The following is a 24,870-nucleotide window of genomic DNA, read 5'->3' on the forward strand; positions in this document are numbered from 1 at the left end:
AAGATCCTCCTGTCAAAAAGGGACATATGTCAGATGAGGCAGCCTCAGGTTTGGGCTGAGAGTCAAAGCTCTACTTTCTGTGGAGCATATAAGGAAGGTTTGTATCATGTGGACGCGCCGACAGTTTTGTCATTGCTTAGAATTCCTCATGGGGGAGACGGAAACTACGCACTATAGAGAGCCGAAATCACGCCCCTCATGGGTGGACCTCATGGGACCTTAATTCGGGAAAAAATATGAACGATAATAATTATTTTTTGATCCCGTTTGAATTCAGCCATGGATTTGCCATATTTGTATATGATGTTTGTCAATTTAAAAGACAATTTCTCAACTGTAGAAATTCTCAGTTAGCCGTAGATTTGTCATTGTACCACTTAGTTTTGTGTGAAACCTCTCCGTGAACTCCATCTCTCGTCTCACACAATTTACGTCCCCTAGCTTGATGCTCAATTTGCTCGCTAGCTTAGCTCAGTTCCACAACAAATGTAACGTTATCTTACCTGATGTGTTTTATCCAGTGAAGTGTTTTCGGCAGAAGCAAAAGAACGGGCAAGATCCGCTGCTCATTTGAGTAACGTTACATCCCCGGTACGATTCACAGAGACATCGTAGCTTCAGCGAGACGTCATCCATGCGACATTGTAGTGTGTAGTCTTTCTAATTACTAGGGCTGTCCTCGACTAAAGAAATTCTTAGTCGACTAACACTTATACGATTTTGTTGACTAATCGATTAGTTGATTTAATTGACAGAGCTGTGCGCTTTGAGAGGTGGTTAAGACTAGAAAAGCACAATATAAATGTAGTTAATTAACCATCTGTAAAACTGAGTTTCTCCACAATTAATCCTGCAAAAGCACCACTTTAAATCTTGTGTTCACCATAAATGTGCTCAGAAGTTTCTTGGAAATAAGTAATTAAGCATGAATAAGCATAAAAAATGACTAATCGACTAAAGAAATCTTAGTCGACTAAGACCACAGCGACCAATTAGTCGACTAATCGACTAAGAGGTGGCAGCCCTACTAATTACGCATTTTCCGTCTTATACTTCAACAGTTAACAATAAACTGAGACTTTCTTCGGTTGAAAAAGTATCTTTTAAATTGACGAACAGCATATTTGTAATCCACGGCTCAATAAAAAACGGTATAAAAAAATAATTTGCCTCTCCCCGTTCACTCCCATTCATATTCTTTTTAGAAAGATACATCCCATGGACCAGAAGTAGAACGCTGTGACTTCGGTTCTCTATAGCTTTTAATTAATTGTTAATACAGCATTACCTAATTTCTTCACCTTTTAGTTTGAATGTATGCAGCTGTTTTATATAATTTAGCTTGTATTTTAAATGAGTATATCATATTAAAGGAAACCGAACTGCCTGTGCGAGACAGCATGATTTTCACTCAAAGGTCCAGTTAATGTTTTTAGTTTCTTTTGGAGCTTGTGGTCTACATAAGCAAATGGTTTGAATAAGTTGAAAGCTCTGAAAGCGGACCTTTTCAGTTGAACTAATTGTGTCCCACATATTGTTCCCAAGGTGAATAATTAGCATGTTGAAGGAGTGTCTGTGTTTTAAATGTCCAAGAATCTTTGCTTTAAAGGAGCTGCCACTGGTTAGCAGCCCAGATACTGTCCGTAAGGACAAAAGACAGTGATGCACCACTTATGCAGTCATGACACTATATGAGTCACTAAACGCCGTGAAAGAAAAAACAAGTGAATGCGTCAATCATACTGTGAATGTCAAGGGAACAAGTGAAGGGACTACTAGTTGATACCAGTTTTGAGGACACGAGTGACTTTGAACAAAGCAGCACTGCATCAGGGATCCATTGATCTAATTAAAACAGCTAGTTAGATGATTAAGCATGGGAACAATTTACCTATTCAATTTGTTTCGAAGAAAATGTTCATTTTATGAAGTTTTTTTTTTTTTTTTCCAATACTCTCTGTTGATGTCATTTAGTGAACACGTTTATTAAACAGAAAAGCCCATTTGTCCCTTTAGCATTTCCAAAGGAAGAATGGAGAGAAGGACAGAAGCTGGACTATCATCAGTTATCATGGATACCATCTTCTGTTGCGTGGATATTAAAACATCATGTGAACTGATATCTGACTTTTAACGATTAGCTTGGTATCAGAGAAGACCGGGAAAAGGCTATTGAATGTTCCTCACCCAATCTTAGCAGATGCCACATATCATTTTTTAGTACCTTCCATATTGCACTGCACTCCAAGACATAATGGATATCTTTTTCCAACGTCATTTCCGCCGTCGCCAAAAAGGAGCGGCTGCAGTACGTCAACCTGGTCCTGCTCTTCAGACCAGTAAAGCCAGGAGGCGCTCTAGTGTTGGTCTGCCCTCTGTAGCATTAGTACAGTCCAGACGATCCTCTGTTGGTTTACCTCCAGTTTGTATAGAACAGCGCAGGCGCCCCAGTGTTGGCTTACTGGTGGCCAGTGGAAAGAAGCGACAGTCCATTATAGATGTAGGATTAACAATGCGATATAGACGTCCTTCTAAAGTAAAATCTATTGAACCTCATTTACTTGGACCCTCTATGTTACTCGCGAGTGTGGTCCAGATGGGCGGAGGAGTGAAAGACGAGGAGGAGGAAGAGGAGGAACTAGATGCCTCTCCATGTTCCTGCTCGGAGTCCGACGGAGAGCAAGGGAGCGATGAAGAGGTGGAGAACCGAACTGGAGGAATACAAGATGCAAGGTTCAGGCCTACAGCTCAGATGCACTTAACACAGGCAGTCATTATGGAAAACCTAACACCCCGCCCCTTGCTCCGCCCTCCTCGCTGTCTGAGACGAAACTCCTCCCACCTCCTGCCAGCCGACTCTGTGTTTCGGAGCAGCGGAACAGGTTATGGAGTTTATGGTCGATATAATCGACGTAGGTCAAGTCAAATTTACTGGACTTTAAATAAACAGATGCTGACTTCCACGACCAGCCCCTGTTTGGATCACCTGGCCTCAGCTGGTCTGAGGTCTGAGTCTGGGGCTCCTGGAACAGATGCGGCCTTCTCTGGGTCTACACTCCATAAAAGCTGTTCTACACCACTGGGGGGACCAGAGGGAACCATGTACTATGATCCTTATCTGGATACATGGGAGAACTTCCTGTCGTATGTACTGTAACACACACACACACACACACACACACACACGCACACGCACGCGCACAAAATTTGAGAAGGAATGTTCCTGTAACATGAACAGTATTTTTAGTAATGACATATAGCTAGATGTAACAGCATCTGTCCTAGTATGAAATCGGAGTAGAATTCCACTCCGGCACTACTTGTGTCATCTGTCGGAGAAGGAATTTGATGTGGATATTTTTAGTCCATTGAGAATGATTTTGTATCACAAAAAAAAATCTTGAAATAGTCCACATATTTGCCATGATGCTCTGACCTTAGTGTCTCCATCAGGCAAAAATGTCATGGTAACACACAAGATATCTCATTATCCAAGAGGCGGATACGTAACCTAGAAGCTTCCTTTAGTACAATCAAGATCCCAGGGTCATGCATGGTTTAGATCTTAATGACCTCCATGAACTTTCCTTTAGCACAGCTGTTGCTGTTGGAAACTGTCACACTCTGGGGTGTTGTAACAACTGACCAAGGGGTGCTGCAAGATTTGTTCTTTTCCATTCCTCCCATAAGAAGAATTAAGCTTATTACAATCTCTGACCTGTCAAAGTCCAGGACCTAAGTGATACCATCAAAATGGTTCATATTAAAAAGACTTTTCAACTGCACAGTCCTGCTGCTACCAGCATTTGGGAGGTTGCGACATGTTTGCGGATTGTCAGGGCATTGCATTGTGCTTTCATATTCATGTTCAATGCAGTCAGAAAGAAGTGACAAGGGATACGTTTATGTGTCACAATAAATAGATTTAGAAGAAATGTTGCTACATCTCAGCCCTCAAAACAGTTGAAGCAGTAAAAGCAATTTTGACGCCCCTACAGTGTCATAGTGCACTTTTAAGTTTACACCGCTGTCATAAAAAGCAGTCTCTTTGCTCGGTCGCTCTCTTTTCTTTTTCTTTTTTTTTCTTACTTAGCTTCCTCCGTTAAGGTCCTCTTCGGTCTCTTCTCTTCTCCCACGATGTCCACAGCGTATGGTCAATAGAGGCTTCTGAACCTGAAACATCAGGGGGAAAAACCAGAAAACCTCTCTATAAAAATGATCCACTTTCACCCAAATCGGTGGCGGTGTGGTGACTTAATACCGTAAAGCGTCACGCACTTCTCCCAGGAGATCGTATCTGCTCACGAGGCACAGAGTGGGAATGATAGAGGAACTATTTTCCCTATTACAAGTCAGTTTCGCATCAAAAGGACTTTTAGGCTTTTATTTTAAGGTACAATAGTTACATGATGTTGCTTTAACTTTCCAACACCAAAATGCGTAATTATACAGTGAACACTATCAAATGCTCCAATTGCCCCAGGTAAACTAAAGAAGTCCAATGTGGAACTTACTTCACATAGTGTTATTTGTTTTTGGAAAAGACACGGTGGCTCCAGTGACCAAGTAACTTAAATGTAATAGTTTCCAAACACAATCATGATATAAGTCTTGTACATTAGTGATTTTATTCCAAGAAGTGGACAATTTTCTCTATAACCAGCCAGCTGCAGAGTTAATTTTCAGCGAGTCCATCCTCTGTCTAAAATAAGATGCTTTTTCTTTCAAGTCATTTTCTTCTTTAGTTGTTTTCACAGTGCCTTTGAAAGCTCATATATGTATCTCAATATTCATGCTTGACTTTGAGCAATTACTTTCCCTCTTTCTTATAGGTTATTTGCTGCTTCAGAGATTCAGTGAAAATGTTTTTGTCAAAGCCTACCATTTTAGTTAAATCATTGGAAACGTGTATCCAGTGCTCATATTTTACTGTTCAGCAAAATATATGAAACTTAGCAAAAATGGCAAATAAAATAAATAAATAACACTCCACTTCCTATAGTATAGCCATAGTTTGTACATACTTTATTTGCATTGTCAGCCAGGAATAAGGCAATAACCCTAAACTAGTCATGTTTCCATCTAATTGTCAAGCAAATTTTTAACAAACTTTTTAAAAAAGAAGCAAAAAAAGAAAATGCGAATTAGAAGTGGTTCCAACTGCGAATAAACTAGACTACACAAAGCTTAGTTTCGTCACAAGTTGATGTTAAGCATGGTTGGAGATTGCAAACCAGCGTGCTAAATCAGAGTTTAGAAAAAAAATAAAAATAAATTAGGACACCCATGCTAAAGTTGACTAAAAAGAGGAATAAAAAAATCATGTGAAAAATTCATCACATACCGTTCACCATACCTAGAGATTGGCATGGTTTGATTTCAGTTAGCCTAATAGCTGGTTTGATTTGCATTGATAGATGATTTTATGGAAAGTACCCCATGCCAATGTCTAGGTATGGTGAAGGGTATGTGATGATGTGGGGCTATTTTAATTCCAAAGGCCAAGGGATGCATAGTATCCTGGATCCATGAAAATAACTGGCCTTTAAAAATAAAAATCTGCCTGCCTCTATGAGAATTTAACATAGGGGTGGACTTACTTATGCCCCCTGTATTTTAAGGAAGAACATTTATTTATTTACGATACATTATTCATTCAAAAAGAAAATAGGTGTCCTTAAAGATTATATTTTTTTATTCCTCTTTAGTAAACTTTAGCATGGGTGTCCTAATTTTTTCACATGACTGTATTTGGCTAAATGGAAGGGGTAGCATTATACAAGTTGGCCACCTGTGCAGAATACATTTGGTGTCAGCAAGACAACCGTTCACCGCTGTGAATATACGGTGTGCAGGGCCAAACGATTCAAGCTGTTGAACTAGTTCGTCAATGTACTGTATAGCGACGTGGCTGAGGCACAGCCAATAGTGCAGCGCAACTCTACCACGCACCTTGTCTCACAAGTGTACGACGCACTGGATGGGACCAATTTCCCGATCCAGTCACGTGAGTTACATTTTCGCTACGTCACAACTTATTTGACAAAGCGGTTTCCATCTCCTTTTGTGCATTAACTCTTTTTCGTAAAAGGCAAAACCATTTCACGCGAGCGTTAAAACTTTTTTGCTAACTTTTTATTTTTATTTTTTTGAATTTTGCCGTTTCTATCAACATTTTCCAATGCGATACTTCAAAATGCGCACAACAATATGTTGATGGAAACCCCACTATTGAGACAAAATAGCAGAACATAAGCTGTGTTTCCATCAACATATTTTTATGCACATTTTGAAGTATCGCATCATTATCGCAGATAACATGAAATTGCAGAATTTTACTGTGTGGAGTCTGCACTATATCCTCATGTAATGTCTGTCTTTTCAAGACATGCTGCTTTGCCAATAGAATTGCTCATAGGCGTGAATGTGAATAGTTGTTTTTCTACACATGTATGTGTATCAGCACTGTGATAGACTGGTGAGCCCATCCCATGTCTGGATGGGCTCCAGCTCCAAACATGATAAGTGGTTTCCAGAATGGATGTGTCATAAGTGTCACTGTTGTGCTCTATGGCCTATTTTGTTGTATGTATTGTGTATAGTTTGTTAAAGTCCAAGTCTGGTTAGACAGGTCTTGTGCCGTATAAGAAAGGTGATCATTGTCCAGTTTTGTGTGCCTCTGCAAAGTGTTTATATGTTCAGCTGTACTACTCAAAACTGACTCACCAACCTCATTTCATGCTTTTATTTTGAAAGCCACACTAGAAGTTATTATTTTCTGGTTGTCATTACATTTTGCTAGTCTGGTTTATGATGAACACAATCATTATAAAAATGGAAGTGTTCATGTACTGGTGGGGGTGGGTGCAAGACAGTTGTTTACTCATCCATAACAATTCCATCCAGCTCAGGTCCCACTCTCATATTTTTAACATTAATCTACTGACTTTAGAGATCTTCCTTTTTAAAAGACATGAGCATCACAAAAGGAGACCACAGTCCACTTGATGTTGACTTTTGTGTGTTTGATATGCTGCTTTGTAAGTGGAAGTAATGTTTGATCAGGAACAATTAACAATGTTAGAAGCATTTCCAATATATAAGAAATTGCATCTGGCGTGATGTTGGCATATTTTAGTTTACATTAAATATTTCCTTGCATTTTTTTTTTTGTTTTATTATCAAGAAGAAAATGGAAGCATTCACAATTTTCTGTCTTTTTTTGTGTCTTTCCAGGAAAGCAATAGCTAAGTCCGGCCTGCACCATCTTCCCTGTCAGCCCAGTACGTCATCCCTGAACAGGACTGACCCAGAAGCAAATATCCGCAGTACTTTGGACTGGAGTGTGAGTTTGGCTCAGGATCAGTATGACATACTTATGATTTTACATGTCTTTCATCAAACACCATTTATGCCTCATCAGTCACTTATCTTGTGATTAATGCCTAAGTAACCCATCAGTCCTTTTTGTGACATTAAAACAGGTTTGCAGAAAGCAAAGTGATTTTAAGTTTCTGTCCTTTTGAGCCTCCTCTGTGTCTCTGTTTCTCTCTGTAGGATTCGGCTCTGTATGGAGATCATATCTGGTTTGAGACAAATGTGTCTGGAGACTACTGTTATGTGGGAGAACAACACTGTATTGCCAAAGCACTGGTTAGTATTTCACTTGGACACTTATCTCCACCTGTTCTCCCCCCTTCTGTGTCCCTCTTGGTGTTTACAACAGCACTATTTTCCACAAGTTACATTCATATGCATCTATTTTGATTTGTCTATGACAGTAACTTCTATGTTGGATGATCAACTCTGATCTTTTCCAAAAAAAACTTTACCTTATGCACAGTGATGCTACGGCCATTCATTTCCAAGACCCAAGACAGTCCTTCAGTGTCATCAAAAATCAATCAAGAAGTCATGTTATAATTTTACTCAATGTCAGCTCGTATTAAAATCAAACATGTGGCAAGCCTGTCGCATCACACATACACAAAGTCGTCAAATGTCATACACTATCATGTCACTACGTATCTGGTTTCAATCAACAGCTTTTTTTTTTGCAGCACAGGACTGACCCCTGGTGGCCAAAGATGGCATTACTGCCTCATTGTTTTGTCCATTCAAAATAATCACTCACAAGCTGCTGAAGATCATTAAACAAAATTACTGTTGGCCAAAATACAAATTGTCTGACTTTTGTTCCGTGTTCCTGTAATGTTATGTCTGTGGTTGTTCTTCCATATTTCAAAACTGATAATTTTCATCCCTCTCCTTCTTTCTCCTTCCAGCAAAAGTCTGTTAGTCGAAGGAAGTGTGCTGCCTGTAAGATAGTCGCCCACACCATCTGTATAGAACAACTGGAGAAGGTAATCATTTTTTCTGTCTCATGTATTCAAAATACTTAAAAATCTGAATGAGTTCACATTTTTGTATCTACTTTACTACTGTGGAGAGCATAAAGGTGTACAACTTCCGTCATCACAGACATATTAAGGTGGAGAGGAGAAGATTAAAGGCGGATGTTTAAACCATCTTTCACAAGAGAGAAAATGTGACGGAGGCAAGAATAAAGAGGGATTAAACTTTCAGTCATCAAGGATGAGTTTAAAATCAGAGAGAAGTGAAAAGCAGATTACTTTAAACTGTCTGTCATGATGAAAATCTAAAATTGGATCCAAGGACGGTTGTTTTCAGCTAATATCTATTCTTTATTTATTTCACTTAACAGTTATTTCGTATTTCATTTCATTCATTTTCTTTGAAGCGGAGGGACAGCCCATTTGAAAGAGCGGACAACTTGTCCTTAACAGTTCTTCCTGTCTAATCTGCAGTTTCCCAGCTCTAGAGCCATTCTGTTGGATGCCACCCTGCCCCTCAATGACCCCAACTTTAGAGTGAGATAAACCAAACTGTCTCCTGTCTCTCTCCTCGTCTGTGACCCTCAATCTCACAGAAACACACAGACCTAAGGTGGTGTCGGGACCTCACTTCAATCATTCACAAAAAAACCTGTGCACCGCTTGATATCTGTGTTTGCCTCAGGATGAGAATTTATTTGGAGCAAAAATACAACAAAGAATCTTTGTAGTTGGGGGCAAATGCATAGAGGGCTGTGGTACATGGCAAACACAGATATAGCATGTATTCTCTAAAGGCAAACAGGCCTGTGCACAATCCACTTTTAAAATGAGCGAATCGAATTGGAATCTAATCTAGGTCAAACTTCCACTTTTGATCTTGCGTCATGAAGGCGTCATTTTCTCTTTCTTACATCTCGTAGAATCTTCTGTCTCTTTATCTCATTTTCTTGTTGATCAAATCTGACAGGTTTACAAAGTTGGCCCTGTTGATTTCTAAGCGATTAAAGGGTAACCACCGTTTTTTTTCAACCAGGAATCTTATTTTCCTGTGTTTTTGTGTCTAAGTGACTGATGGGAACAAAGATCTTTGACATTGGTCCAGTTAAGCAAGATTGCTGCAGTCGGCAGCAGGGAAACAAGCTTCAAAGGGCCATTGTCACAAAATTGCTCGTTTTGCCCCAAGTGATTGACAACATTATGGAAAGGATTTCTAAGTAGGTCGACCTCTCTGTTAAAGAGTAAGATCCTTCTTTTAAACATAATAAACATCCGTGAAATTGCGTTCGCTAAACCCACCAGACTCCACTTAAATAAACAGTAATTTTAGCATCGTAAGATACACTTAATTTAAAGTCGACAAAAAAAGAAAAAAGAGAAGCAGTTTTTGGTCGTCTCTCCACTTTTCCAACCATCACAACTCTAGTTTGGGTTGAAATAATCACATAGTTTACGGATTTACATGTGAAAATATGTTGGCTCTATAGCAGTATTGCTTTTTTCAACGGAGTCTGGTGGGTTTAGCGCTACTAGCAGAGCTGTTTCTGGTTTAACAGAAAGGTCTCAAAGAGGTTTTAAAGGTCTATCTCTGAAGGGATCCTTTTCCATAATGTTGTCAGACACTTAGAATATTAATCTGAGCCTGTCAGTGGCAAAACCAGCACTTTTGTGAAGGTAAATACAAGCTGGACAATTGCCCTATTAACTGACATTGTAGCTTGTTTCACCGCTGCCGACTGCAGCGATCTCGCAATGTCAAAGATTGTTGTTCCCATCAGTCTCTTAGACACAACAAAATGTTAGTTACCCTCTACGTGACTAAGGCCACTTTCTTAATCAGTGGGCTAAAGGTGGAGGTAACAGCAGAAGGATCAGGACTGGTTACAGTTATAAAGTCTAACACAAGCTAACACGAGGATCCATTTGTCAGTATGAGAGGGCGGGTACCACCAAGGTCGGTGATATGCAAGGCTGAACCATGATTTGTATATAAACGAGCAGAACTGTCATCAGAATGAACCAGAACAATTCAACAGGATACGATGGCCTGTTCCATACGCCATCCCCAAAAACAGTTTGTTTGAAAGTGTTCAGCCTGGCAACCACAGTGTCTGGTGGTGTCCCTGCTCTGGTCAGGGTGGCCCTAATTTTTTCTTTTCTGTGCACACTCTATTATGTGGAATCCTTGGGCCTTCCCACTTTTCACCGCTACAAAGACACACATGTCTGGACCTCTTTGGCCTAACCACTTCTTTCTCCAAAAACACATTTTACCTGCAAACCTGATCATTGGAAATCATTCCTTTACAGCTGTCTGTTCTGGAGCTCCATGCTTTTTCCTATAACCCTCTCACAGTACCCAGTGTGGTTTGTGAGTTAGAAGCCCAGTTATTATCTAACTATTTACAACTCTCTTCCTCTCTATTCTTTCTCTGCTCTCCCCCAGATTAATTTCAGGTGTAAACCGTCTTTCAGAGAATCAAGCTCTAGGAACATCCGAGAGGTGAGTTTGAGAAGATTGTTATTGGGGTGGGGTCCAAGCAGTGCTGCTGCTGGAGCTGCTTTGCATTTACTCAGATTGTCCGTCTTACAAGTTCAGGAACCAACAGGGAAATAGTTGTATGTTGTTCATATTCAAAATTGTTCATGAACTCCAAAAAATTTCCTTCAGATTTGGAAACTCACAATTTGTGTAATTTGTGTGTGTTCAGCCCATTGTGGTGCGTCATCACTGGGTGCATCGGAGACGGCAAGAAGGCAAATGTAAACAATGTGGGAAGGTGAGTTTTATTTTATCTTGACCGATATTCTAATAAGAATCATTTTATCTTTTTTTTAAATTTTTTTTTAAGTTTAACGGTTTATAAAGTTTACGGTATAAACCCTCATTCTCTCTTGCAGGTTCCCCAAATAAATCAAAGTTATACCCTAAATTGCTTGAGTTCCCCACTTAATTAAATATAAATTAAACTGGTAGTTTAATTTTTAGTAGCAATGAAGAGCACAAAATAACTTATGTTCCTGTCTTTCTGTGCAGGGTTTCCAGCAGAAGTTTGCTTTCCACAGTAAAGAGATTGTAGCCATCAGTTGCTCCTGGTGCAAACAGGCTGTGAGTACTGTATGTTTGGGAACATGTAAAACCGGATGAGTAAGAAGGACAGCGCAGTTTGATCTTGAATTTTCACATTGGGACACTTAAGTCATTTAACTTGACTTAAACTGAACTACCACAAACATTATTATTATTATTATTATTTTACAAAATTATATTATTTCAATTCTACAGATCCCTAAGGAATAAATGCATTGTATTGCTGTATTTCCGTCTTTAGTACCACAACAAGGTGTCCTGCTTCATGCTCCAGCAAATTGAGGAGCCTTGTCCAATAGGAGCTCATGCTGCCCTTATTGTTCCACCTACATGGATCATTCGAGTTCGACGCAATCAGGTAATACTGCTGTCAGTCGCTCTTTTTTTTTTCCCAATACAATGTTATTAAATATTAATTTTAGTTTTTTATACAATTACATTAACAGTAGAACACACATCTCCCTTATATACACTATCACCCAACACAGACACGAAACAATCCTTGGGCCTACATTGAAAATAATAATAATAATAATAATAATAATAATAATAATAATAATAATAATAATAATTGTTATAATAAACCAAACTAAAGCAAATAACTTATACACTTTACTTATACATTTGATATACAGTCAAATATGATCTAGTATTCATGTAACAAATACATAATGACAGATAAGAGATGTGAAAAATAAAGAAATACATCAAAGCACATACTCAGGCTTGACTTCATAGATGTGCAAAAAGACATAATGGGGACAACAAACAAGCAGTAAGTAATTACACAAAGTGACAAGACCTAAAAAAAGGGACATAAAATAATTAAATTAATTAAATAAAATAAAATATATATTTTTTTAAATGGGTTTAAAAGTCCTCCCCAGTACATTATACTAGTAAGAGAAGTAAAATAGTTATGGCTGATCAATCGGAAGCCTTTTTAGATTGCTGAAGTGTGATATTAAGTTTTGTCACCAGACATTTCATTTCTCAACTGAACATCTAAGAAGAAACTTCATTTTCTCTAAATTGAGAAAAAAAAATATCATGTCCCCCAACCAGACCGATGGAGGAATAGTACCATCTGAAAACCGTCTACAGACACGTTTGGGTCCCGGATGTCCTTGTGTAGCAATGTCGCTGTGAAACGCAAAACACTGCTCTCACGATACAACCTCCATCGCCTCACCAAGGCAGATAGCTCGTCCTTCTTGTTAGCCAGCAATCTCGCGGGGATGAAAGGCCTTCACTCCTGCCTTAGATCCTTTGTATCTCCCCCTCCTAAGCTCCTTGGGGATTTCACGCTCCGTCAAAAAGAAAATAACAGAGCTTTGCTGTAAACAATGGCTCCATCGGCGCCGTATTGTTGTGCGAGGACAGAGATGCGGTTGAGCAAAATATTAAGATAATAATAATAATAATAATAATAATAATAATAATAAGACAAGGAACAACAGGGAAAATGTTCCACAACTTCGTCGACTAAATGAACACACACAACCGAGCTAAAGACAAACAATAAATAAGAACAAGTATTCGTACGGTGCCTGGACCGCATCCGAGGGAGAGGTGAATGTTTGCTACTCGGTAGTTTGTTCGCAAAACTCACATCATAAAAATTTGGGGCATACATATCCACAAACAACACAACAGCAAGCAACAGAAAACCCACAATAATTAAATACCTCTCATTAGGATCGGAAGTAATGTTAGTGGGGGATAAATTGCATCCTCTTGTGAATCAATATACGTAGCAACCCTGACCTTAGAATTAAAGGAACACGCCGACTTATTGGGACTTTAGCTTATTCACTGTAACCCCCAGAGTAAGACAAGTCGATACATACCCTTCTCCTGTCCGTGCGTGTTGTAACTCTGTCTGACGGATCCACCTGTAGCTTAGCCTAGCACAGAACCTGCAGGTAATTGGTTCCAACTAGCCTACTGCTCCGAATAAGTGACAAAATAACGCCAACCTGCTCCTATTTACATATGATATGATTTGCAGAGTCACAGCGTGTACAAAGAACAACATAACATGAGACACAGCCATCTTCTAACCGTAAATAAACTGGGAACTATACTCTCAGAAGGCGAAGCTCTGCTACTTCTGCTACTTGGGCGGAGTGATTTGCTTTGCAGCAAGCCTTTCTGAGAATATAGTTCTCGGTTTGTTTAGGGTTAGAAGATGGCTGTGTCTCATGTTACGTGGTTTTTTTGTACACGCTGTGACTCTACAAATCACAACATGTAAATAGGAACATGTTGGCATTATTTTGTCACTTATTTGGAGCAGTAGGATTGTTGGAACCAGTTACCTGCAGGTCCTTTGCTGGGCTGCTACCAGTGGAGACGTCAGACAGAGTTACAACACACACGGAGATGAGCAGGGTATGTATGGACTTATCTAACTCTGGGGGATACGGTAAATAAGCTAAAGTCCCAATAAGTCGGCGTGTTCCTTTTTAAAGTTGGAATGTAATACCTGGTTTACACAGGACTTGCGTAGCCTGTGATGGTCTTTGAGGCACATATACATTTCTTGAAAAAAGGAATGTTCAAGACGGAACCTAGGATATTTCCCCCCCCTAACATCCCATACCTTTTCACATTCCAAGACAAAAATCTAATAAGGCTACCCGGTCCAAGACGACCAAAGTTTACTGAATTATCAGCCATTTAAGTATTTAAAAAAACATTTGATATCATAGATTTTGGCATATTACCCAATAAACTGGAAATGTACGGCATAAGAGGGGCTGTGCTGAACTGGTTGAAAAGCTATATCGTTAACTGGCAACAATCCCACAGGGGTCAGTATTAGGTCCTACAACGTTTGTTCTGTATTTAAATGACGGTGTACGTAATGTCAGTTCTTTTTAGAATTTGTTTTATTTGCGTTATTTTCTGTTCTGGGGAGAATTTACAGCAGCAGGAGATGGTGTGCATGGACATAGATCGTCAAATCAATCATAAATTTCTGTCATAAAAAGTATGGTCTCTGTAAAAACTGTACATTGATGCAAAATGTACATCAAGTCAACAGTTTAGCCCCCGTTCCTGTCAGTATATAAAGTATAACAAATCTGAAGATAACATAACAAAAATGAATACTAACTGTAGGAAAAATAAATCCTGATTTAGACACAGTCAGCCATCTACTCTTTGGTAAGTGGCTAAGGTATAAGCAATCTGATGCACTTAAGCTGTTCTGCTATCTAATAGAACAAACCCTCTCTGCTTTATAACTCAACATTTTTCACCCTTCACTCCATTATTTTTTATATTGGACACACTTTGTTCAATCATGTAACTATCAGTTTAGCTGTTGCTGTGGCTGTTGTTGCAGGTACTTACAGCAGTGTGTACGAGTAAGACTTAATTGGTGATGGCAACGTTGTTTGAGGTGTCCTGATATAAGATTTTAATTGACAGCCAGCCAGTTTCCTTTATTACGAAAACAAGCTGCATCACATCCTCCCCATGCGCTCCATGAAATCAACCTGCAGTGATCTGCAGCTGATGTCTCTGTTTTGTATCTCCCACAGTCATCTATGAAGTCAAGTAAGAAGAAGAAGAGAGCATCATTCAAGCGGAAAAGCAGCAAAAAAGGAGCAGAGGTCAGTCCTGCACTATATTTTTCAGTTTCTCTCTGAGCCACCTCTGGCCACATGGTTATGGTACACATATAAAACACATACAATTTGGTTTTGGTTCTTTGCTTTGTGTGTTACACACTCTGAAACTCTCTTAAGGATAACACCATATTTAAAGATATATCTGACAGACATGATTTGTGATAAATGTGTGCTTGTTTTTTGTCATAGAATAGAGTAGACCGATTATCTGCCCTGGGCGATTATCGGGCTGTTTTTGGCAGTTTGCAGATTATCTGTATCGGCGTTTAATTTGCCTGATAACCGAACAAAGTTAATTATTTAAAAGTGCGATACTTTGTTTCAGCTACAGCTCTGTGTTTGTTACATTCCAAAATCTTAAATTTTGACTTAAATGTTTTAATTTTCACTGTAAATGCATATACGTTCCAAATATTTCACTAACTACTAATAATTGGTATCGGTATCGGCCTTGAAAAACCAGTATCTGTCGATCCCTACTTGAGATACCTTCTGAAAGGCTAATCTGGATTAATAGTTTAGGGACACCAGTTTGTAGATAAGTCCCAGGTTAGACAGCCTAAATGGACAAGCTCTACTATAGAGGGACTTAGCAGATCATCTTCCTCTCTGACAGGAAGGACGACAGTGGAAGCCGTTTTTAATCAGACCCATCCCTTCGCCACTGATGAAACCGCTGCTGGTGTTTGTCAACCCCAAGAGTGGAGGAAACCAGGTATTCACGAACAACCCAATCAACCCAGCCAGTGGGTTAATGACTATAGGCAAATCCAGCAAATGGTTCAGTGATTTAGTCAATGTGTCATCCAGTTTAGTCAAGCTATTAGCTAAGCAGTTATGGTGTCACGAAACCAGCCCACAAGTCTGGAAGCCTGTTATTCCGTCAGTAGTCAGTAAATCAGTAAATCACCGAGGTTTGGACTTAAGTCAAAAGCTCATGATTTCAATTTTTCAAAATCAAAAAACTGGATGTCTACTTTGACATTATTTAGATGTTGGCCTTTTTATTTTATTTGACATTTATCCTTTATTTTAGCAGAAGGGGACCCACTGAGACAGAAATCTCTTTTACAAAGTTAACATTTAATCAGTACATACATACACATAAAAACATTTCAAAACAGTTACAGAGAAAACACTGTTTACAAACTGCTCCAAACCGCTCTGTTGTAGTCCAGCCTTTGCTTGCGTTATAATGCTCGCCTAGCTGCTAGCGTGGCACACCCTCATACTCTGCAACTTACCTTACCTAGCATGTGCGACTCCCAACAAAGATGGTACAGAAGTGAGATGTCTCACTCTGTAGCTAAAACAGAGAGCTTAACACACAGGGTGAAAAGAGGAGCTGCAGCAATGTGCAGTACCACAAATATATCGTGTTTGTTTGAAAATTAAACCATGTAAACCTATTCTGGTACAACCTCTAAATACAATTATGAACCTGAAAATGAGTATAATAAGAGCACTTTAAAGGACTCTGTGGCCCATTCCTCAATCTGAAGAGAAATGATGTATATGGAATCACCTGATAAGGACCTAAAACCCAATGTTTAGGACTTGGACCTTGACCCGCCTCTCTCAACTTAGGACTTGACTGGACTTGAGTCTTACGAGACAATGTCTTAGTGCCAGTGAATGTACTGTAAGTAGATTATGTGTAATTTTAGTTACTTTCAAGTCTTTTAAACTCATATTTGTTTCTCTGTCGGACAGGGCAATAAGATCCTGCAGTCCTTTATGTGGTATCTGAATCCCAGACAGGTATTTGACCTGAGCCAAGGTGGACCATACGAGGGGTAGGTCACACACACACACACACACACACACACACACACACACACACACACACACACACACACACACACACACACACACACACACACACACACACACACACAACATCAGTGAACATCTCTTGGTGATGTCAGATTTGTTTGGCTGAATTGACCATTAACTAGTGTCAATCTTGTAGCCTGGAGCTGTATCGTAAAGTCCATAACCTGAGTATCCTGGCCTGTGGAGGAGATGGCACCGTGAGTAGTAACACACACACACACACACACACACACACACACACATTAGGATTAGTGCCACATGTGAAAAATGGATTTAGTTTAAAGTCAGAAATCTGAGTTTAAAGTTAGAATCCTGAGATTTTTTTCATCAGAATTCTAAATAAACAAAAGCCTCAAATAAATGTTTCACATGTGGTCCTAATCCAGTGTGTCCACTGGCAACTAGAATCAAATACTATCTTAAATTCCTAGTTTATAGCCACTATATTGCTAGACTGTGAACCTGTGGAATTTGTGACAGTGATTACAATGTCTGTCTGATTATTATTGAATTGAAGTAGTGAGTAGTGCATGCCCATGTCATTAGCCCATTTCATCAGCATAAAATCATATGATGTGTATGTATGTATTAAAAAACAGAATGTGCTAAAGAATAAAAACTAAAGGAACTATGACTTCAGCAGAGGTGTTGTTTCTGATGGACACTGAAAACTTCCTGTTTAAGAGAGATTGAAACATGGAGGAACACAGCCTTTTGTCTCTTTAACTGCGTTTGTGTGTGTGTGTGTGTGTGTGTGTGTGTGTGTGTGTGTGTGTGTGTGTGTGTGTGTGTGTGTGTGTGTGTGGAACCAGGTGGGCTGGATCCTGTCTTGTCTTGATGAACTGGGATTAAATCCTCAACCTCCTGTTGCCGTGTTACCACTAGGGACAGGAAATGACCTCGCCAGGACCCTCAACTGGGGAGGGGTGGGTACAAATACTGACAAAGACACCTACACACAATAAAACTGTATTGGTGAATACAAATAGTCCAATTCAATGCTGTTGACAATCTGAGCAACTGCTGGCTCATTTTTAATTTAACATACAGTGAGCCCTCATGTGCTGTATTGAAGCTTCTGCATTTGCGAAGTTGTTTTTTTCTTTAATTTGTCACTAATCTGTACTAGGGGTGGGAATCACCAGAGGCCTCACGATACGATATCATCACGATACTTATGTCACGATACGATATTATTGCGATTTTAAACATATTGCAATATTCTGCGATATATTGCAATGTATTACGCTTTTTCCAACTTCAAATTTTTCCCAATTTCAAATGATGTCCCCAAAGGAAAATTTTGTCAACATCTGTTTTATCTGAAAATATACATTTCTCTGTTTGTTCATCTCACTTCAATTGTATTGCTGCAAAATGGGATTGTCAAGCAGACAAACTAACCAACACATATATCATAAAAGATCGATACTTGGCGTCTGTGTATTGATACAGTATTGCCACGAAAAATATCGCGATACTATGCTGTATCGATTTTTTTCCCCCACCCCTAATCTGTACGCTTGGATTCATTTCAAACTTCAAACTTTCAAACATGTGCCTTAGGCGATTGTTGCTCATACTTCAAGAAAGTCCATCTTCAGCACTTGTTTTCTAAAGTTATTTTGTTGCTTCAACATAAAAATCTTGATTTATATTCACCTAAATATATTTGTGTATACGTATCCATATATATTTTTTTAATGTAACTCTGCATGTATTCCAGGGCTATACAGATGAACCTCTGTCTAAGATCCTGTCCCATGTTGAGGATGGAACTGTTGTCCAGCTAGACAGATGGAATCTACAGGTTGAACCAAACCACAGTGCAGGGGCTGAACCGGACGAACAGCAGACTGATAAGGTCAGTGGCAGTACACCTACATCATATCCAGAAACTCTAAGCTGACGTCTGAGACTGTGGACGCTTAACGCTTGTTATGTAAAAATTGTCGACACTTCACTCTTCTTATTTAAAAACACATTTTCATGCTCTCATCTTAAACCCTTCAAACTAAACGTTAATGTGCTTAGTATATTTATATTTATAATATTTAATCAATGGTCAATCCATTGCTTTCCATCTTGCATTAGTGCAGAGTTGTAACTAAACCTTGAGAAGCTGGTTAATCATTGTTCACATTGTTGCCCGTTGGCATTTATCAAACTTAATGGGCCCTATCTTGCACCTGGCGCAATGCAGCGCAAAGCCCGACGCAAGCGTCTTTGCCAGTTTAAGACCAACAAGGGTGTCAATTCCCCATCCAGTGCCCACGTCGTTTATGCACCTGCGCCCATCTGGTCTTACAGGGAGGTGTGTTCACGTGCATTCTTGGCGCATTGCTATCTTGAGGCAGCGGAAAGCGATGGCACCATTGACCAACCTAAACCTGGTCTGAAGTCAATAACGCAGCATTTCATTTGTTACAATGGACCAAGGTACAAAAGCGCCTGGCTTTTAAAGGGAATGGGAAATGACACTCTGATTGGTTTATTGCATGTTACGCCCAAAACAAACCTAAGAATTAATGAAGACAATAAGTACAACCCTGTTGAACCACGCGACTGGCACACGGACCCTTTTTTCCTCCGTTGAACTAACAAAAGTGGATTTGTACACGCTGTGCGCTTAAATTGTTAAAATAGGGCCCAATAAGCAGATCTATTTCACTCTCACTTTTGTCAGGCACAAAGTCACAGAACCCAGTCCTGGAAGTGGCTGGCAAGCAAGACACAGACAAACCAAGAGATGCACTGCATTGCTGTTGTGTTGTGTTTTTATGTTTGTGTGTATGCTCTCTCAGCTCCCTCTAGATGTTTTCAACAATTACTTCAGTCTTGGATTTGACGCCCACGTGACTCTAGAGTTTCACGAGTCTAGAGGTATGTTCATATTAATAAACCGAACAATGAAAAACAAATGTTACTACACAATATACTGTATGAGAAGCTCCTTATTGTTGTTCACATTCATATTGATGTGTAAAGGATTATGGGAGCATTGCCAATTTGTGAAAACTTTGCTTTTTCATTTAATTTTGACATCTTTTGTCCGTCATTGTTCCAGAGGCCAACCCAGAGAAGTTTAATAGTCGTTTTCGGAACAAGATGTTCTACGCTGGGGTGAGTGCTTCTCCGTGTTAAAGATCAGTGTGCGTGAATGTTTCTGTTTAATACTGTTTGGTTTTAAAGCAGCACTCCCAACATTTTTGACGAAATATGCTTTTTTGCTGACCAACCCACAATCAAATAAGGAGGACATCATTTTAACCACTGTGTCGAGTACGCATATGAAGGGGATGGGCTGTGTTTAGTCTAGCCGAATACAAATAGTGGGGGAAACGTTTAGCCTTTATTAAATGTACAGTTTCATCCAAAGTTGTGTTGAAGACCAGAACATGTTACAACAAAGGTGGTTAATGTTAGGAGACATTCAGATGAAATATGAAATGTTGTAAGAATGTGAATGAACTCTGAATGACAGGATAAAAACAACTGAATGGTACTAAGAACACCATGACATTAAACATTAGTCACTGTTGTTTGGGAGTGGGAACCAGCTCCATTGTTTCCATTTGCAGAGTTACTTACTTAAGCTACTCTTTGTTTTGTATTATTTTATTATTTGCACACTTTAAGTCACGTTATTATTATTTTTTACTTTGAACGGACAACATTTTCCTCAACATTTTCAGCCTGTTTTCTGAAACAATGTTGCAGTTCTTAAACACTAAAAGCATTTTCTTCTTTTTTTTTCTTCTTTTTTGCGACATTTTAAAAGTTCGCTTAAAATTCACTTGACAATTCGATGGAAACATGGCTACTGTCACCAAAATGACAGTCCTCTATCATTGCTTAAGTCAAGACATTTGAATGTCTAAGGAACTGTGACAAAATTCAATTCCGTTTTATTTATAGTGTCAAACCATAACAGAAGTTGTCTCAGGACACTTTACAGATAGAGCAGGTCTTGACCACATTCTATAATTAAGACCTAACAATTCCCTCCAAGAGCAAGCATTTGGTACGACAGTGGCAAAGAAAAAAGTTCATTTTAGCAGGCATAATCATCATGTAGACCCTGGCTCTTGGTAGGCGGCCTGTGCACTTCCTGGCAGTGGGTATAACGGAATGACTTGATGAACAGTGGCAATTGTAACAGTAAAGCTAATAGAACTGTGACTAGTGCCTAGTTCAGTATGCAGTTCCTTTAATGCCAATTAAATGTTCCATTCTCCGTAATAGCTTGCAAAATGCTTTTGCTGTGACGTTGTCACAGCCAGATTGCTCTGCCCTGCCTCTGTCTCTTCCTCTGTGCCCACCTCTCCCTGACCAAGCATATCACACATACCATACAGACAAATTGTCCAACAATTGTCAGTTGTCTTCTATATAAGCTGGCTGTTGTCCCTCTCTAATGTCTCTCTGTTCGGTGTTTAGTATGTGATTATTGAGAAATGATAGCTGAGGAGTTACACCTGTGGACTAAATTTGACATGCGATAAGTTGCACTAAAATGCGAGTATGAACATTTTTACTAATTGAATTTAAAGATTCAGCTGTTATTAATTCTTTTCATGACAGTGCCAGATTACTGCAACCGATGGAGCATTTCTTTTTGAAATGGTTGTGACAGTTGGCTCAAAATATTTTTCCTTGTGAGGATTTGCGCAATGATTGTTGATGATGCAATTAACAGAATAACATAACACTTGCAATGAGAGACACTTCCACTGTTGGTGTCAATCATACCAGTTGTGTCAGTGAAATGTTCTGGGGCCCATCGTTATTCTCTGAAGTATCACAGTTTACAAATCGACAAAAAAGGCCGATCTTGGTCCTTTAGACCCCTATAGGTGGTAAACATTAGGTTACTCAGGTCAGACTGCTTTATATACAGTATATACAGTATAGGTTTCATGGTGCACTCCTCTGAGACAATCCTGCTTATCTGTCTGTCTATCTTTCTGTCTGTGTGTGTGTGTGTGTGTGTGTGTGTGTGTGTGTGTGTGTGTGTGTCTCTCGTACAGACAGCATTCTCAGATTTCCTGATGAGAAGCTCCAAAGACCTGTCCAAGCACATCAAAGTGGTGGTGAGTAGCTGTCAGTCAATCATTTGTATAAAAACACAGTCTCTCTCTCTCTCTCTCGGTCTCTCTCTCTCTGTCCCTTTTAGTCTTTCTCTCTCCCTTATTCTCTCTCTCTCTCTCTCTCTCTCTCTCTCTCTCTCTCTCTCTCTCTCTCTGGATGCATGATGAGTGTGCAGGGTATTTCATGGCAGCCAGTCTGGCTTTTGCTTTTCAATTATATTCAATTTGATTTAATTCAATTAGCTTTGTTGGCATCAATGTAACCAGAACAATATTGCCAAAGCATCACACAAAATGAATATATACATATGTAACAACAATAGAAAAAAATCAAATCCAAACCAAAGCAACAATAATAATACTTCCAATACCAATGTTGATAATCAAATGCGACAAAGCGATCAAAAAATAATAAAAAAAAAAAAGTGTAAATGTGTTCAGGTGCTCACCGGCTGTGATACGTGTTGCTGCTATCACTGACTGCAGGGGATGCCGAAAAAACAACAACGAAAAGCATGAAAAATCAAAGGCATGCTGCTGTGGGCAATCACCTAACCTACCGGCCATCAGACAAAACACAACAGAGACACAAATTGGCCATTTAAGTGACGCTGATTTTTGTTGATTTTTCATTGCTTGCGAGAATACTCCTGGCTTGGAAATCTACACCCCCTCTTTCTCTCTTTCTCCTCCTGGTTGAAAGACACGATCTTGTTTCTAAACCTAGAGAAGATCAAGTTTGCTCTCAGAGGGGTTAGTGAGGGATTTCTAAAGAAGTGGCAGCCTTTTATTTCCTACTTTAACAGTCTATCTGTTCTGCATCCTGAATAAATTGGCTCATTGACAAAGTCCAGTAATGCTGTGTGTGTGTGTGTGTGTGTGTTTTAACTCTACAACAACCGTGGAATATATCCTGAGCCTGACCTAGATCATTGCTTAATTCTTGCTCTTATTTTTGTACTTTATTTTATTTTGACATTTATTTACTTTTTTTCCAGCTGTTTAGTATTGCTATACTTGCCATATATGTTTTAGCAATTTTTTTTTGTCTTTTATCTATTTATTTTTTACTATTTGTGTACTCATGGGGTGAGTTGTTGGGCATTTGGGAGGTGAGAAAATGGGGAGGAATTTGTTTTTGAAAAACTGTGATTTGTACAGACTTTAAACTTATACCAATGTTGTCGCACCAATAGAAATTATATAAGAAGTCATTCCTCTCTCTCTCTCTCTCTCCCTCTCTCCCTCTCTCCCTCTCTCTCCCTCTCTCCAGTGTGATGGGACTGATTTAACATCGAAGGTTCAGGACTTGAAGCTGCAGTGTCTGGTCTTCCTCAACATCCCCAGGTCATACTACTACCAATACTATTGTTACTGATACTACCTTTTACCATGTCTCCTACTAACGCACCATTGTACTGTTACTTTGTGTTCACTTGTTTAGTTTTGTCTACTTTGACTTTAAGTTATCGTAGTATCTCTTTTAGTATCAGAAAAAAATGATTTGCTTAAAAGAGGCATTGCCTGACTTTAGGAATTAAATACAAGCATCTTAAATACAAGCATCTTACAAGCCATCACTAAATACCTCTGGAAAATCCAGCAGACAGTTTGACCAGGCTAGACTCATGAGAGTAATTTCTAAAGCTTTAGTGATGGCCAGATTTAAGCTTTGTGAACTATTGTCTTTATTTCCTGAGCCCACAGATGGAGCTCTCGGTTTAACATAGAAAGCACTCTGGAATGCATTTTTTTTTAAAACCAAGAGCGCCATCTCGTGTGCTCAGAAAATAAAGAAAATGGTTGACAAAGTTTCATTTGGCCCTCACTATAAAGTCTTATTTACAAAGTAAAAAGAGGAAAAGAAGTTATCCTTTATTACACAACAATCTCCCTTTATCATAGTTGCACACTAAAACAGAAATTAATAACTATAACACTCTTAGCAGATGATCTTCACTTTGGAGACAGATGTTCTGAAGTCATGTCAATTTTATTCAACATAAAAATGAGGGATGTCCCGATTGAGGTTTTTAAGCCCCGATCCCATTTTGAGTCTTTTATTATCTTAGCTTTAGGTATCTGCTGAGGCTGCACGATTATGGCCAAAATGATAATCAAGACTATTTTGATCAATATTGAGATCACAGTATTTTACCATGATTATTCATTGATTTTAGGGACAGCATATTTGTATTGCCCTTTCACATTTAAATAAACGGAGCACTGCTTTCACTTCCATGTTGTGCTACATTCCGGCGAAGGTACAAATCTTTATCAAAATGAGTAGGGCTGGACTATTTGGATATTTTGTTTTCGTTGGGTAGGTATTCGGTTTTAATCTTGGGGCCTCGGATGTTCTTTTTTTCTTCTTCAATACTGTAGAATAACAATCCTTACAGCGCAATGCTTCCAATTCAGCTGGCTGAGTCTAGTTATAACCAGCCTGGTGTGGTTTGCAGATTTTTTTAATTAATGAACACTGGCGTAATGCCACTGCTGGTGCGGCACTGGCTTGCTGCGTCCTTTTCGAGTCATGCGTGTTAGTTTAGGAAACGCTTGATTTGAAATGTTGCAGAGTGTTCTATGAGCGGAGCACACATTTTAAACCGCAGTCGATCATGTTCATTTTATCGTGGGAAGCCAAAATCGTGATCCCGATTAATATTCGATTAATTGTGCAGCCCTAGTATCTGCTGATACATGAGTCCGATCCGATACTTATATTTACCTAACCTGACTCCGCCAGATGGATTGCTTCGCATTTGCTCGGCATATCCATCTGGGAACTTTCCGTTGGAGAACTTTTGGGAAGGGGCGAAAATCCTGGTTAGCTGATTGGATAAACCATCTGTCTA

At 39.2% G+C, this 24,870-nt stretch overlaps 1 protein-coding gene across 3 annotated transcripts in view; it reads left to right on the forward strand.

Moving 5' to 3' along the window:
• dgkza (diacylglycerol kinase, zeta a) overlaps positions 1-24,870 on the forward strand; it is a 131,351-nt gene that overhangs the window by 37,232 nt on the left and 69,249 nt on the right. For 2 of the 3 annotated variants that reach the window (XM_028571708.1, XM_028571710.1), the window contains 18 exons: positions 7,237-7,345; positions 7,558-7,653; positions 8,286-8,363; positions 8,829-8,891; positions 10,801-10,857; positions 11,066-11,134; positions 11,392-11,463; positions 11,687-11,803; positions 14,997-15,068; positions 15,703-15,801; positions 16,800-16,882; positions 17,059-17,119; positions 17,735-17,848; positions 18,649-18,786; positions 19,727-19,805; positions 19,990-20,045; positions 21,953-22,015; positions 23,286-23,359. In XM_028571708.1, coding sequence (XP_028427509.1) covers positions 7,237-7,345; positions 7,558-7,653; positions 8,286-8,363; positions 8,829-8,891; positions 10,801-10,857; positions 11,066-11,134; positions 11,392-11,463; positions 11,687-11,803; positions 14,997-15,068; positions 15,703-15,801; positions 16,800-16,882; positions 17,059-17,119; positions 17,735-17,848; positions 18,649-18,786; positions 19,727-19,805; positions 19,990-20,045; positions 21,953-22,015; positions 23,286-23,359 — 1,500 coding nt within the window. The remainder of the gene's footprint in view (positions 1-7,236; positions 7,346-7,557; positions 7,654-8,285; positions 8,364-8,828; positions 8,892-10,800; positions 10,858-11,065; positions 11,135-11,391; positions 11,464-11,686; positions 11,804-14,996; positions 15,069-15,702; positions 15,802-16,799; positions 16,883-17,058; positions 17,120-17,734; positions 17,849-18,648; positions 18,787-19,726; positions 19,806-19,989; positions 20,046-21,952; positions 22,016-23,285; positions 23,360-24,870) is intronic. The other variant, XM_028571709.1, reaches the window with a different exon arrangement.

This window comes from Perca flavescens, chromosome 24, assembly GCF_004354835.1.
Source record: "Perca flavescens isolate YP-PL-M2 chromosome 24, PFLA_1.0, whole genome shotgun sequence".
NCBI lineage: Eukaryota > Metazoa > Chordata > Actinopteri > Perciformes > Percidae > Perca > Perca flavescens.